We start from the raw sequence: 14,745 nt of genomic DNA on the forward strand, positions 1-14,745 counted from the left end.
GCTATATGAGGCCATTTGCCCTAGAAAAAAAGAACACTTTCGGGATGAAGCACCGTCGTCTCGAGGTGGAACCTGGGTAGGAGCACTTTTGCTCTCTGGTGGAGCGATTTCGCCGGGGATACTTCCCTCCGGGAGGGGAAATTGAAGCCATCGTTATCATCAACAATCCTCTCATCGTGGGAGGACTCATCTCCATCAACATCTTCACCAGCACCATCTCATCTCAAACCCTAGATCATCTCTTGTATACAATATTTGTCCCAAAACCTCAGATTGATACATGTGGGTTGCTAGTAGTGTTGACTACATCTCGTAGTTGATGCTAGTTGGTTTAATTGGTGGAAGATCATATATTCAGATCCTTCATCATATATTATACTCCTCTGATTTTGAACATGAATATGATTTGTGAGTAGCTTCGTTTGTTCTTGAGGACATTAGAGAAGTCTTGTTATAAGTAATTATATAAAGTTGGTATTCATTAAATATTTGATGATATGTATGTTGTTCTTCCTTTAGTGGTGTCGTGTGAACATCGACTACATGACATTTTACCATGTTTGGGCATAGGGGAAGGAATTGGGGAGTATGATGAAATACCGACTAGCGAGATGCTAAATCGTGCGAGTCGTGGCCCGATCTTTCACAATACTATTGTCGTAAACGATCAAGGTAGAAAGAGATTCGGCCCTTGCTATTATTTAACAAGAACAGAAACTAATCTGTAGCAAGATTGACAAAGATCAAACTCAACACATTAGCATACGATCCATCACAAAGGGTCGCAGAAAACGCAGCAACTTGATGTCCCGGACCTAGAACCTTTTTCTCTGTCTATTAACACTTGATAAAAAAATTAATCTCAAAACAACCACCTCTGTACACGGCTGTAGCCGGCCTTTTATATAGGCGATGCGTACATAGCAAACCGACTTGCGTACCAGACCTATCTAATTTGGACTCTCTCTCTTTCCTATCCCAACAAATCAAGGAATTAAACAATAAATTATCTGGCACGCCGATCACCTATAGTAACTAACTTTGAACTCCTAAGAAAACTAGTACGTAACTAGTATTAGATCAAACGACTTGACCCTCTCGTATCAATTGACTGACACAGGCCCTGCAATAATTTATGTAGCACATGGAGTTCTGAAGGTGGGCTTAACTTCATCCTTCTTCGGTTCAATTGGTGGAACTTCAAAGTTAAAAGAACCAACTTGTAAAACATTCCAAAGATTATCTCTTGCACTAGCGGCCACATCATCCCCTCCTCCTTGAAACGAAGCCGTCCGCGGTTTCATGGTATCTTTGGAGACCCTCTTTTGAACTGAAAAAATATCATCTTTAATAGCATTGGCAAACATTGGCCGCAATATACATCGCCTTCCAGCATCCCAAAAAGAATAAGTATTGGACCTCCCATCATGTGTGGCATGATGATCATATTGCCATGACCTCCCCAATAACAAGTGGCATGCATTCATTGGTAAGACATCACAAATTACTGTGTCTTTGTAGTCACCAATTGAAAAATTCACACGCACCTTGTGAGTAACTTTGAGTTTGCCAGACTGATATAACCACTCGATGCAATGTGGTTGCGGGTGTTTCCACATAGGTAACACTAAAGCATGCACCAATTCCTTGCTGATAGCATTAGTGTAGCTTCCACCATCTATGATCAACTTACAATTGGTGTTGTTGACCTTGCACTGAGTTTGAAAAATATTCCAACGTTGCCCCTTATCTTCAATGCGATCCTCTTGCACACGTTGCACCACTAAGGACGGATATGATTCAACAACTTCAAAACTAGCAGTCACCTTCTCAGCATCTTCCAAATTTTCACTAGAAGTGTTAGAAACTGCCTCTTCATCACTCGCGGATGCATAGCCATCTTTTGTGAGCAATACTCTCTTCTCATTAGGACATTCACCCTTCATATGTCCCCTTCCTCCACACTTGAAACACTCTATGTCACTGAAACGATTGGTCGACTGTGCAGTAGAATCAACCCTCGACGGTCCTGATTTTAAAGCGTTCTTTTGCACGGAACCATGAAGGCGATTTGATGTTGCCATCCTGGAGCTAGGACCGGTATCCTCACTCTGATGCTGCGAGTGTCGCCATGTGTTCAAAGTGGTACTGGGAGCTGTGTTGACTTGGCGTCGCTTAATCTGTTGTTCCGCACGCACAGCTTGGTGCACAAGATCTTGTATGTTGTAATAGACCACCATCTCAACACGATCCTGCACCTCGATATAGCCCGTTAAAGAAACGTGCCATGGTCGCCTCCGGATCCTCCGTTGTCCCTGTACGTATCATGAGCAATTCCATCTCCTTGTAATATTCGTCAACACTCATATTACCTTGAAAGAGCCGTTGCAATTTGTTGTACAGGAACAAAACGTCACCTCATGAATTCTTTCATCCCTCGCCAAGTCGTCAGGCGATGTCTTGAACGACAAATTTGATTCCACCAAATTAGCGTGTAACCGGTGAACTCAATTCCAGTAAGTTGAACTTTCTTCTCCTCGCTATAATGATGGGCATCAAAAATTTGATCAACACGCATCTCCCACTCCAAATAGCTTCTGGTTCGCACTTGCCGGAGAACGAAGGGATTGAAATTTTTATGCACCCAATTCCATCATCCAAAGGCACACGCACAGCTTGACCAACTCGGTCATGCACTCCACCATGAACGGAAGTTTCAGGACGAGGCTCATAGTGTCGTGGCCGTGGAGCGTACCCTGTTGCCTGGTCAACGTCGTCATCAAGACCATCATCTCCAACATGAGGTTGTGCCGCCAAACGGTGATCATGTACGCCGGCATGTCCGTCGCGAGCCGGTGGTGCATAACGCAGTGGAGCAGCCGAAGCAGTATGTGGTGGTGCAGAATTCGTTGTCGGCATATTGATGATGTCTGCCAAACCATCGAACCGAGTGATCAGGACATCTATCCTTTTGCCGAGCGCATCATGACATTGCTTGATGTAGTTGCATGTGTGGTCAAAACCATCCCGAATATTTTGCGGAATATCATCCGCATACACTGGACGTACTATTTCCTCAGAATCGGTAGCAACCCACTGGTACGCGTCGGTGCTATACAAACGGTTTTTAACCCCTTTCCACGACAGCATTTGGGACCGTCGCCAAGTGAGTGGGCGATACGGTGTCCTTCCTACACAACCCAGAAACCGTCGGGGATATGGAGCAGTGATCCAGAGGCCTTCCAAAATGTAATCGTGTGCGATGCAGCACACACTAAATTCTTTCGCACGTGTGGTATCGGTGATTAAACGTTTCTAATGACGCAGTGAAACCATACGGTTTGTCGTAATGAACCGTTTGAGAAACAGTATGTAAGGCACACGGGCCAACACGGCGCACCATCATCCCGGCTCCTTCTCTCCCGACGCCCCTCCCATCGAATACAGCGTGAGCTCTGCCCTGTTGGTGTCCGATCCAGCGCCGCCGGTGGCTCCATGGAGTGCCTGGGGTTCTATCCTAGGTCGCTCGCTGGTCACGAGCTCTCCCTGCCCTGTGCGACTCCTCCGCAGCGTGGTCCTCCTCCAGCACGAGCGCGGGTGTGTGCCGCCGTCGTCGAGATGAACCGGCGCCGCCTTCGGTCGCTGGTGCGTTCCCCCGCTAATAAGGTTGATGGCTTTCTCCCCCTGCCTCTTTCCTACTCATCTACCAATTTTTTCCTTTCCTTGCAGCCGCAGCAGGTAGCGGCAGCAGGGACGCATTAGGAGCGGGCGCCTCTTTTTACCACGGGAATCAAATGCTGCTGGCCCCTGATCTAGATGACCAGACCTGCAGCCAACTCTTGATATGGAAGCATGAAACCACCGTGGGAAGGGAGTTATTTACCCAAAACCACCACATTATGGGCTAGGATAACAAATCGGTACCACATTTGAGGCAGGGCACAAAAAACCACCAACAATAGGGCTAATCTGTAACGCGGAGCACTGATTGTCTCATTTACTCGCGAAAACAGCGAAACCGACAGGTCGGACCCACCGGTCAGGCTGACGTGGCAAAGACCAAGCACAAAAAAAAACAGTAAACAGCTGAGTTGGCAAATGATATGCGGACCCCGCATGTCAGTGACTACATTATCATCTTCTTCCTATCTGCCTTTCTATGGGGCATTACATCGAGCAGCTTGCGGGCAGCCGGACTCCAGCGACCAGAGGCACCGGCGATTCAGCGGCGAGCACCATGGTGGTGGTGGGGGTGGGGGGCGCCGTGAGTCATCGAAGGCCGATGTTGCTCCCGTCGGCATGGATGCCCAAGTCATCTGCATCCATGCGAGCCGAGAGCTCCATGACCACCGTTGCCATGGCAGCCGTGCCCCTGCTCGAGCTAGCCCCTGACAGCCTCGCCCTGTAGCCCGCACGCCTAGCCGTCGCGAGTCACGCACGCATCCAGACGCGCCGGCGAGATTCGGCAGCCGCTCGTCCCGCTCACGTCCGAGGTCGTCGGCCATGGCACACACACGCAGATGCAATCGCAACAGGGAGTAGCTCGAGCGGAGCCATGGTGTTCTTCTGCGGTTGTGGAGGCGCGCGACAAACGCGTTGGCGGCACACGACCGGAGCAATGGCGAGACGAGGGGTGGTCTGTGCGGCGGCCGTGGGCTCGTCCGGCGACTGGCGGAGCAGTTCGGGGCGACGTCGTCTGCAGAGCTTCGGGAGGATAAGGTGGGCGGCGGGCTGCCTTGGCCTACGGTGGCCCAGGCGGAGCTCCTCGACGAGCCGGTGCGCGAAGGCCTCGGGTCGTCGGCGATGGCGACCCTGGTGGGATAGGATGGGGAGAGAGAGATAAGATGAGGAGGAAGAAAAAGAAAACAAGGGAAAAAATATATGAGGCTGACATGTGGGACATCCCTCCAACTCAGCATATTGTCCACACAAGCACGCCACATCAGCCCGACAGGTGGGCCTAACTTATCAGTTTCGCTGTTTTCTCGACCAAATCTGAGCATCAGTGCTCCGCGTTACAGATTAGCCCCATTGTCGATGGTTTTTGTGCCCTGCCTCAAATGTGGTACCGATCTGTTACCTTAGCCCATAATGTGATGGTTTTGGGTAAATAACTCGTGGGAAGGTGAAAGCACAAATAGAAGCTGCTCTTTCTTCCTCGCCGAGTATGGATCAAGCGTCTCGGTCATTGGCTTGGCAGCGATGCAACATGCCGTCTCGCCAGCACAACTTCTCCCCATCAGCACAGGTTCAGCGACGCCCCCCTTTCCATGTCCTCTCGATGGCGGGATTACCTCCGTCTCTGGTGCAGCGGTGGCGTTCTGGTTCTTCTTTCTCGCTTGCAAAAGATAAGCTTTCTAAGCACAAGACTCTTCAGCTTACTGAAAACTTTCTTACCCACAAAACTTCTTGCTGATATCTAAAAACGAACTGATAGGACAACTTCATAATCTTACACGTTTATAACTCAGGACCTGCTATTTGTCTCACTTCATTCGTCTGCATGCGAGTTGCATTTAGGCCTCCTGAGAGCCAATTAATGAATGCATAGGCTTTCATTTCGATTCCCACTGACTAATGTTTCTTGGCCTGTGTTTCTTTTCTCATGTTGGCTGGTTGCATGACAATTGGTCTTAGTGACTTTCTTTAGTTTAAGTTTGATTTAGTATTTGTAGGGATAGATCTGTATGAGGAGTTTCATCATTAATTGCTGGTTTGGTTCAGAAAAAAATATGACAAGTGTGCATGCGACAATGGGTGGACTATGCAGGATTTTTTTGTTTTGTTTTGTTTTATTTATTGCCAATGAGGACTGTTGATTGCTGCTACTGATCCGGGTGGTGACAACACTCATGCATGGTTGTGAGCTATGCAGTAGTATATGTGTATTCTCAGTGTATGTAAGCAGCTGCATGTTGAACACTCGGTCTGTAGTCGGAGCAGCTAATTTCTAAATGTAAAAAAAATGCAGTGTCATTTTTTCTAAGAGTAAATGAGTACTTTGTGACAATGCCACTAGACTCCCTTGAACTATGGGTGATCTGTTCTGTTCTGTTGAACTAGAGTAAATATTTTTGATTTAAGAGTAACGCTGCTCTGTTCCAGTTATTACTGAATTTAGGAACTTTTGGTTTAAGAGTACAGAGTGACGCTGATATGTTTCAGTTATTACTGAATTTAGGAACAATTTTGTATGTCCCTGTTGTTCATAAAAGAAGGCCTGGTATAGTGGAATGTTTCAATATATTCCAATATTTTACATGGTGCTCTTGTACTATTGGTGCAAGATACTGATGATAATTTCAGGCTTATGCGTCGCTATATTTTCTTTTGACGTCGTGGACTGAAGAAAAATTGATGAACTTTCTATAGCCAAGAGTATACTTGCTTCAGGACTAAAATTTATTGGATTGTATCCTTTTTCCTTTGCACTCAAGGACCAAGACACAGGGTCTGAGTGCTAACATGGGAGCAAACGTGCTAACTGAAGCACATGTATGCAATACCAATCTGTATTTGTATATGACAAGCATTGACATGAAGCAGGCACCTAACAAAACACAGACTACTATTATTGCTCCTCTATTACCTTTTGGGCTGCTCAAATGTAGTTGGTTTTCACTGATCTCAATTTCAACTGCGAAGATGGAAGTAGTGTGCAATGTGCACTGTATCCACTTAACACCTGCAACGAATCAATCCATTGATCATAGAACTGTATGGGCCAAAAAGTACCTCAGTAAACAAGTACAGTAAACAAGTGCTCCCTCCGTCCGAAAATACTTGTCATCAAAATGAATAAAAAGAGATGCATCTAGTTGTCCGTCCGAAAATACTTGTCATCAAAATGGATAAAAAGAGATGCATCTTCAACTAGATACATCCTCTTTTATTCATTTTGATGACAAGAATTTCCGGACGGGAGGGAGTAAAAAATTTCTTCAACCGGCTTCTCCTCGAAGTTCTCCACCTTTTTCCTCGGGTACGGCTCCATGTCTTGAGAAAAACAGCAGAATCGACACAATAACTTCGATCTGGAAGATGGAATGTGTTTGCTCAGATCGATGGAGGATCCTGATCTTTCTGAGACACAGGACGGTTGCCTTGGTACAATAGCTCCTTCACCGAACTCCCTTGCTCCATGGTCAGAGGCACCGGGACTGGGTCGCCACGAGCTGATTCAGGGCAAGCCATTGGTTAGCTCGGGCTACAAACTCACGGCGCGCGGGAGGGGGATGGGGCTAGCTGACCTCGGTTTCGCGGCGGCGGTTGAGCAGAACCTGGCGGTACTCCGACTTGAGGTCTCCGGCGGCAGCCATTGGGGCTCCGGTGGTGGATTTTTAAGTCTGGAGGAGTGGCAGCCGAGCCCCACACTCACGAGGCGTTTCTTTGAGTGGCCGCTCAATGGGGCACGCGGCCAGCAGCGGAGGCGCGCCTGTGGCTGGAGCGGCGGTGGGGGCCACGAGGCACGCAGTGCTTTTTCATCGATTAATCACAGCTTCGTGATTGTTCTTGCCTACACATAATGTGATTACGTGTATGCGTTGCAACGTTGCCTCGTAATCCATTGTTTCTCGATCATGTCGCTCTAGAGATTGTGAGTTTTGTAACTAAAACTATGGATAATTTTTTTTCCCTCAAAAACACAAGTATGTGTGTTTGGCATCCTTGTTTACTGGTTTGGCATAACAAGTGTTTAACTCTGTTATAGTTTTCCTATAGAATATTACTATTATGTTGTGTGTGGTATATATATTTCTCAGTGAAGTCTCTAAAAAAATAGGATGGGTTTTATAAAATTAAATTAAATTATAATAGCTCATTGGCAATTGAATTGGTAGTTGTGCATGTATGAAAGGAGGGATTTTTGCACCGTTGTGCTGGTCTGTGTGATTAGATGCATGTATGGTCTGTGCGACTAGATGCATGTATGAAAGGAGGGATTTTTGCACTGTTGGGCTGGTTTGTGCTATTAGATATTGGACGCGTAGTATTTCAGCTGTATTTTACTCGTGCACATGTAAAAGTAATTTTGCATGGATGCATCAATTTATCAAAGTGGACATTCTTTGTTAGTAAAATCCATAGTGATCCCTCCATTAGCTATATCTGGAGTATATTTTTCTGCAGGCCAATGAGACCCCAACCAAGTAAAGCTCTCTCGCGAGAAAACCAAGAAACAACAGGAAGAAATATGTTGTCACACAACATTATGGAAAGTCTCGCCTTGACAAACAGGAACCTATAGTTAATGTAAAATCCAGTGAAATATCATAGTACAAGTTTTGGTAGCTTTAAAGAGTGATCAACTTGATGAGGTAAATCTCGCTTCACCACCAAAACGGCTAAACCTCTACGGGATCACGAATCATGATGCGCTCAACACGATGACCAACAATTGTTTCATGTCCTAGGAGTGGCATACAAGATGTGGTAGTCCAAGATGGACCACCAACATGCTCTCTCCCTCCAGAAATACAAGGGTCCTAAGAAAGACCTACCTGCAGTATTCTAATTTCATTCCGCCATGAGCTAGGAAGCGTCTACCCTAACCTGACAAGGCGTCAACCGTAATTACCTTGATCATCTACGCTTGAAACATGCCCGCGAAAGACAAAAGGAATTGGCCTCTACTCCGCCACTACATCCCTGAGACCAGTTCTATGTATCGCAATATAAAGACTCTATCTAGATATAACTATAGCAGAACTATTCTCCCACTCACTATAAAGATACGCACATACACAATGTACAACGAGTTCTGAAAAACTCAACAAAACCATATCACACACGAATCAATAGGGCGCGGCGTGCCGCCGCGCACTACCTGCTAATATGAACTGTGTGCGATTTATGCCCCATCGCACACGAGCTTTCTGCGTAGCCCGTCTGCCATGCAAGACTCCATCGCACACGTTTCCCAACAATTACCGTCTGCGATAATGTTTTATCACAAATGGTTCAGGAGCCCCTTCACACACATACAAGTGCTGCAGACCGTTTGTGATTTGTTGGGTATCACCGACGGTTGTCGCAAGAGTGATGTGTGCTTTTCGTTTGGGATCCCGCATGTTTCCTAAAAAAATTACGACTGGGATTCTATTTTACATTGGGCACGGTTTACTCCGAGCTCTCGTGTGCGATAACGCGATATCACAAACGGTTCCGGAGACCCTACGCGCACGTAGTAGCGCTACAAATCGTTTGCGATCTGCTGTGTATCACCGACGGTTCCGCTACGATTGACGTATGCTTTCCGATGTGGATTGCACACACTCATTTAGTTGAACCGTGTGCAGAGCAATTGCCAGGTTAAAACAAAAATATACCATTTTGAATCGACATGCAAAAGGCAAATTCGCCACAATATTCAATTGAACAAATAAACAAAAATATCACATTTTGAATCGGCACGCAAAAAGAAAATTCGCCACAATATTCAATTGAACAAATAAAGAAAAATATCCCATTTTGAATTGGCACGCAAAAAGCAAATTCGCCAGAGTATTCAATTGAACAAATAGTGTCCACAGGAAGAACATTCATCAGATTTCGCAATAATTGCAATTGAACATATGTTAGCTAAATTCTAATGATTTGTCGACACATATATGCATTACATAATTAATCATAGTGTACGAAATACGAAGACCTCATCAGATGGAAAACAATGGATCCATGTGTATATGTTTAGCGGCTAACTCTTACTCAATGTTTTAGGAGAAGGCATGCTGAAATCTTCATTATCACCAGTGGGATTGATGTAGTGATCCAGGAAGAAGTCGCTGATAAATCTCCGAACCATCAGCAATTCATCAGCCGGGAGCGATTCAGGGGTCCTCGGTTTTAAGATGAGCTGCAGTATTTTTAAGATCAAAATGTGCCATATGAGTGGAGTAGAAGATACTAATTAAGATAGACTTACTGGTACTAATTCGCGAGGATCGTCACAACTATCAGCAGATTTGCAGATGGAGATCATGTGTCTGCAAACATAGTATCCACAAAGGTTGGTCCCTGCTTCTTGCTGAGGACACTGAAATTTTTTGTACATAATTACTCATGTATTTGTCCTGTTAGGAACAACCAAACCGGTGTTAGATGTATTATTTTTTCTTTGGAAAAAATAGAAAGAGGTTTATTTAGAAGCTTGAACATTTGACTAGCGTAAGGAAAGGTATTTGCAGATTGTTGGATAAATTTCCTGAAAATAACGGATTTTGGTGTGTTACCGGAGAAACGATCTCGTGCTGCAGAGGAAGTTCCCTCTTGAACAGGTTCCCTGGTTTAGTTTTCCACAATGCGAGCACACTACAAATGATGATGAATTTTGACAACATCAATTATTGAACCAGATATGAATGCAAATTAATTTCAATATCATAGAATTCAATACCTATCCATGAATTGTTGAAGATGCGTCAGATCCTGAGCGTTTGTTGACTCTCTGAGAGAATCGATGTAGTAAACTGTGTTCTTGTTTGGAACAATGAATACTAATATCCGGTGATTGGTACATATTAAGAAAGTCATGAACTTACGAATTATGTCGAAATCTGAAAGACAATAAGTGTATGTGTGGTTGTTTACTTGACTTACCGTTCATGATATGGCCAGAGAAATGATTCCGCATGGGACGTGTTTTCGAAGGGAAGGACGACCGTGTTAACGGCCCAGTCCCGTAGGTCCTTACCATGTATTGTTGTGCCATTTGCTAATTCAGGATCTATGAAATACACACTCTCCCTTTTTCTTCTCTGTGCGTTCAATCCCCTGAGAGGAATAAAATGCAGTTAGTTGTTTATCATTTACAACCTTGTATGGAGAAGTTGATCAGAGTTTGTTAAGTACTTACAAAATCGGGCATCTAACAAGAGTGGCATCGAGCACATTGAAGTTGAAGAAGAGATGTAAGTCCTCGAAACTCACATCGATGGAACCAGCATCGTGTCGGAAATGATCTCTGTTGTAGTGGACTAGCAAACCATGATGACCTGATGACATTAGATCCATGCAATATTCATGTAACTCGCGGCAACTAGAGATGCACTCATCAAAGTATTCGCCAACAAGAAATGGCTGGTCATGGATGTAATAGCGTGCTTGAAGTACGTCTGCTTTAATTTTAGCAAGCAACAAATGTACTTCTTCGTCATCCATGGCGTCAGAAATAATATTACTCCCCGATTCGAACAAGCTGCTGTCAATTTGGTTCTGGGCGATGAGTGCTATAAGTAAGAGGCAATCGTTCTCTTTCCTCTTCACTTTCCCACGCGCTTCCTCGGGAGTGTAGCCTTTTTGGCCACTTCCTTCTTGGTACTTGAAGCATTTCTGGCAGAACGTCTGGTTGCCTGCAAGGTAGACTGCCGAGCAGACGGTGAAGCTTGGACAGACTGCTTACTAGACGGTGAAAGGACCGATATAGTTGACTAGAGGGGGGGGGGGGTGAATAGGCAACTAACAATTTTTAGCTTTTCTTTACCAAATTAAACTTTGCATCAAAGTAGGTTATCTAGATATGCAACTAGGTGAGCAACCTATATGATGCGACAACAACAAGCACACAAGCAAGCAAGGGATATAACACAAATAAGCTTGCACAAGTAAGGCACGAGATAACCAAGAGTGGAGCCGGTGAAGACGAGGATGTGTTACCGAAGTTCCTTCCTTTTGAGGGGAACTACGTCTCCGTTGGAGCGGTGTGGAGGCACAATGCTCCCCAAGAAGCCACTAGGGCCACCGTATTCTCCTCACGCCCTCACACAATGCGAGATGCCGTGATTCCACTATTGGTGCCCTTGGAGGCGGCTACCGGACCTTTACAAACAAGGTTGGGGCAATCTCCACAACTTAATTGGAGGCTCCCAACGACACCACGAAGCTTCACCACAATGGACTATGGCTCCGCGGTGACCTCAACCGTCTAGGGTGCTCAAACACCCAAGAGTAACAAGATCCGCAAGGGATTAGTGGGGGGAATCAAAAATCTCTTGGTGGAAGTGTAGATCGGAGCCTTCTCAACCAATCCCTAAAAAATCAACAAGTTTGATTGGCTAGGGAGAGAGATCGGGCGAAAATGGAGCTAGGAGCAACAATGGAGCTTAGGGTTGGAAGAGGTAGTCCACACGGAGAAGAAGACACCCCTTATATAGTGGAGAGACAAATCCAACCATTATCCACTTAACCAGCCCGCGACCTGCGGTACTACTGCACCAAACAAGCGGTACTACCGCAGAGGCTCACGGTACTACCGCGGCGACCCGCGGTACTACCGCAGCCATGGAAGGAGCTAGCCCAGGCCTGTAGCACAGAAGCTGAGAGCGGTACTGCCGCTGGCGCGGTACTACCGCTCTCCCTTGCGGTACTACCGCAAGGCAGGATTGGACTAGCCTGGGAAGGGCGCGGACAAATAAAAATATATCCGTGCCAACTTACGCTGAGTTTCAAACAATGCAAAAATCCGACACGGTACTACCGCACTTGGCACGCGGTACTACCACGCAGGGAGTGGATGTAAAAAAAATTACATCCGCCCCTACTTCCGCTCATGTTGCTGTGCCAGACCAGGACTCACGGTACTACCGCGCGCATGGGGCGGTACTACCGCGTAGGGCGCGTATGTAAAAAATTACATTCGCCCCTACAGCCGCACGAGCGGCTGAGCCTGACCGGAGGCCACTGTACTACCCCTCCTGAGGAGCGGTACTACCGTGAGCACCTGCGGTACTACCGCAAGGACCTGTGGTACTACCGCAGGGGCCTGCGGTAGTACCGCTCCCAAGAGCAGTACTACCGCATGCCCTCAGAACAGCAACACTAGGAATTCTTCTTTTTGCATAATCATGAAGAAACGGATGATGCTCCAAAGTGCTAAGGGAAAGGCGGTGCAAAAGAAGTAAACGTGTACGTGATGATTCCACCCAAGCCTTTCCAAAGCGGACCCCCTCTTAATAGTACGGCCTTCCTACGACTCAAATCCACCGAAAAGAAATGTAGAGAAACGCCATCTTCAAAAGTCTTCGAGGGGCACCAAACCATCTTGTGCCTAGTGATGAAAAGTCTGAAATACTAAGGCACACGATTAGTCCGCAAAAGCATTGTCATCAATCACCAAAACACCTTAGGGATAAATATGCCCTTACAATCTCCCCCTTTTTTGGTGGATTGATGACAATACAGGATTTGCACAAGGGAGAAAATTTAGAGCAAGAGCAAACCCCACATCTCTAAAATACAGACGGGCTCCCCCTAGATGTGTGCAATCTAGATAAGTGCTTTGGACTGCACGGCACACAAACTAGGATCAACACTCCCCCTATATTTTATAGACAAGGCATATCTTGCAACACAAAGGCTAACACTAAGCAAGATAGTAAACAAGAGCATAATATAAGTAGCACAAGATATGATAAGCTCAATAAGGTACGATAGAGTGCATATGTCTTACACCATATGATAGAAAGGTCTCACAAGCGCAAACCAAACCAAAGCAAACAAGGTTCAACGGAAACAAAGGCAAGCAAAGCACGACACACGACTCGCAAATCCCTAAACTCTCTCCCTCTTTGGCATCGAGACGCCAAAAAGGCAGAGAGGACACCTATAACACAAGTGGTGGCTCAAGCGGAGTAATCACTCGCACGCTCCTCGTCAGACTCGGCAGCAGGGATGGCCTCCTCCTCAGAATCAGTCCACTTGTAGCCTTGTTTTGCCATCCACTCAGCCTCTGGAGTGATGTGCTCCTCGGAACCGCTAGACACTTCCTCTCCAAAAACCCTCATAATCTTCTTGTCGCGGCAACGACTCTCCTTGGAGGCAACATGAGTCCTGTACTGCCCCTTTGCCTGCATGCAGAACAAGGCCTTCATCTTGGCCTTCAGCTTCTTAGCCCATGAGGGCTCAGAAGAGGGAGGGGCAAACCCAGCAGAGCGGTCCTCATCTACATCCTCCTCCTCACTCTCCTCCCCATCAACAGCCATCTTAGCAGCTGCCGCCTCGGCACGAGTAGTAGTGTTAGTCCACTGGGGCTTGATGCAGAGTCTGATGTGGTCATGACGGATCCAGTCAGGGGCCAAAAACTCATCCTGAGGGAATAGCTTCTCCCACGTCTTCGAGATCAAAAGAAACAAGTAAGGTCCATAGATGGGGACCTTACGGTTGAACACCGCAAACCGAAGCTCGCACCACATGATGTGAGAGACGTCCAAAGGCTGAGACTGAGAGAGACGCGCCTCCTCACAGAGAAGCAGCATGTCCACAAGATAAGCATGCACCTTGTCCTTGCCCCCAATGCGTGGGAAAAGAGAGTTGTGGAAGATCTGGTGCATGATGTCAAGGAAAGGGTTCAGAACCCACGCCTTATTGCCACTGGGAAGGAGCTTCTCAACATAATATTGCATGAGCTTGTTCTTGTTGGCAGACTCGGAGTTGGCGTGAGGGCGAACTCCAACAGGCGAGTTGAGCCCCTCATCAGGTATACGGAGCAAATCCATGAACTCCTTCCATGTAGCAGTCAGCTGACGTCCATTAGTCATCTAGGTCATCCTCCGTTCCTCCCTAGTGTGAAAGTGTACCGAAGCAAAGAACCGGGCCACAAGCTCGGGATCAAAGTCCAGGTGAAAGGAGATCACATCCTCAATGGCAAACTGCTCCACGAGATCCAAGGCCTCACCAAAGTAGGCACGGTGCTTCTCCTCCCTCATGTGAATCATATCAATCCAGTGCACGTCCACATAAGTGTTCTGC

At 46.4% G+C, this 14,745-nt stretch overlaps 1 protein-coding gene across 2 annotated transcripts; it reads right to left on the bottom strand.

Moving 5' to 3' along the window:
* Nucleotides 1–452: 452 nt before the first annotated feature.
* Nucleotides 453–7,439, bottom strand: LOC120973444 (uncharacterized). Of its 2 annotated transcripts, none has more exons than XM_073508590.1 (4): nt 7,251–7,439; nt 6,971–7,175; nt 6,590–6,685; nt 453–4,812 (listed from the first exon to the last, which is right to left on the bottom strand). In XM_073508590.1, the coding sequence occupies exon 4, from the start codon at nt 2,238–2,240 to the stop codon at nt 1,134–1,136; it is 1,107 nt and encodes a 368-aa protein (XP_073364691.1). In that variant the 5' UTR covers nt 2,241–4,812; nt 6,590–6,685; nt 6,971–7,175; nt 7,251–7,439; the 3' UTR covers nt 453–1,133. The 2 variants fall into 2 exon arrangements, 1 of the variants encoding a protein (XP_073364691.1); XR_006670158.2 differs by lacking the exon at nt 453–4,812 and adding an exon at nt 4,866–5,338 and having other exon boundaries at nt 7,251–7,423.
* Nucleotides 7,440–14,745: the final 7,306 nt, after the last annotated feature.

Source organism: Aegilops tauschii, chromosome 2 (assembly GCF_002575655.3).
Source record: "Aegilops tauschii subsp. strangulata cultivar AL8/78 chromosome 2, Aet v6.0, whole genome shotgun sequence".
In the NCBI taxonomy this organism is placed as follows: domain Eukaryota; kingdom Viridiplantae; phylum Streptophyta; class Magnoliopsida; order Poales; family Poaceae; genus Aegilops; species Aegilops tauschii.

Excerpts from the sequence above, each read along its gene's own strand:
- LOC120973444 (XM_073508590.1), bottom strand. The coding sequence starts at position 2,240 with ATGGTGGTCTATTACAACATACAAGATCTTGTGCACCAAGCTGTGCGT.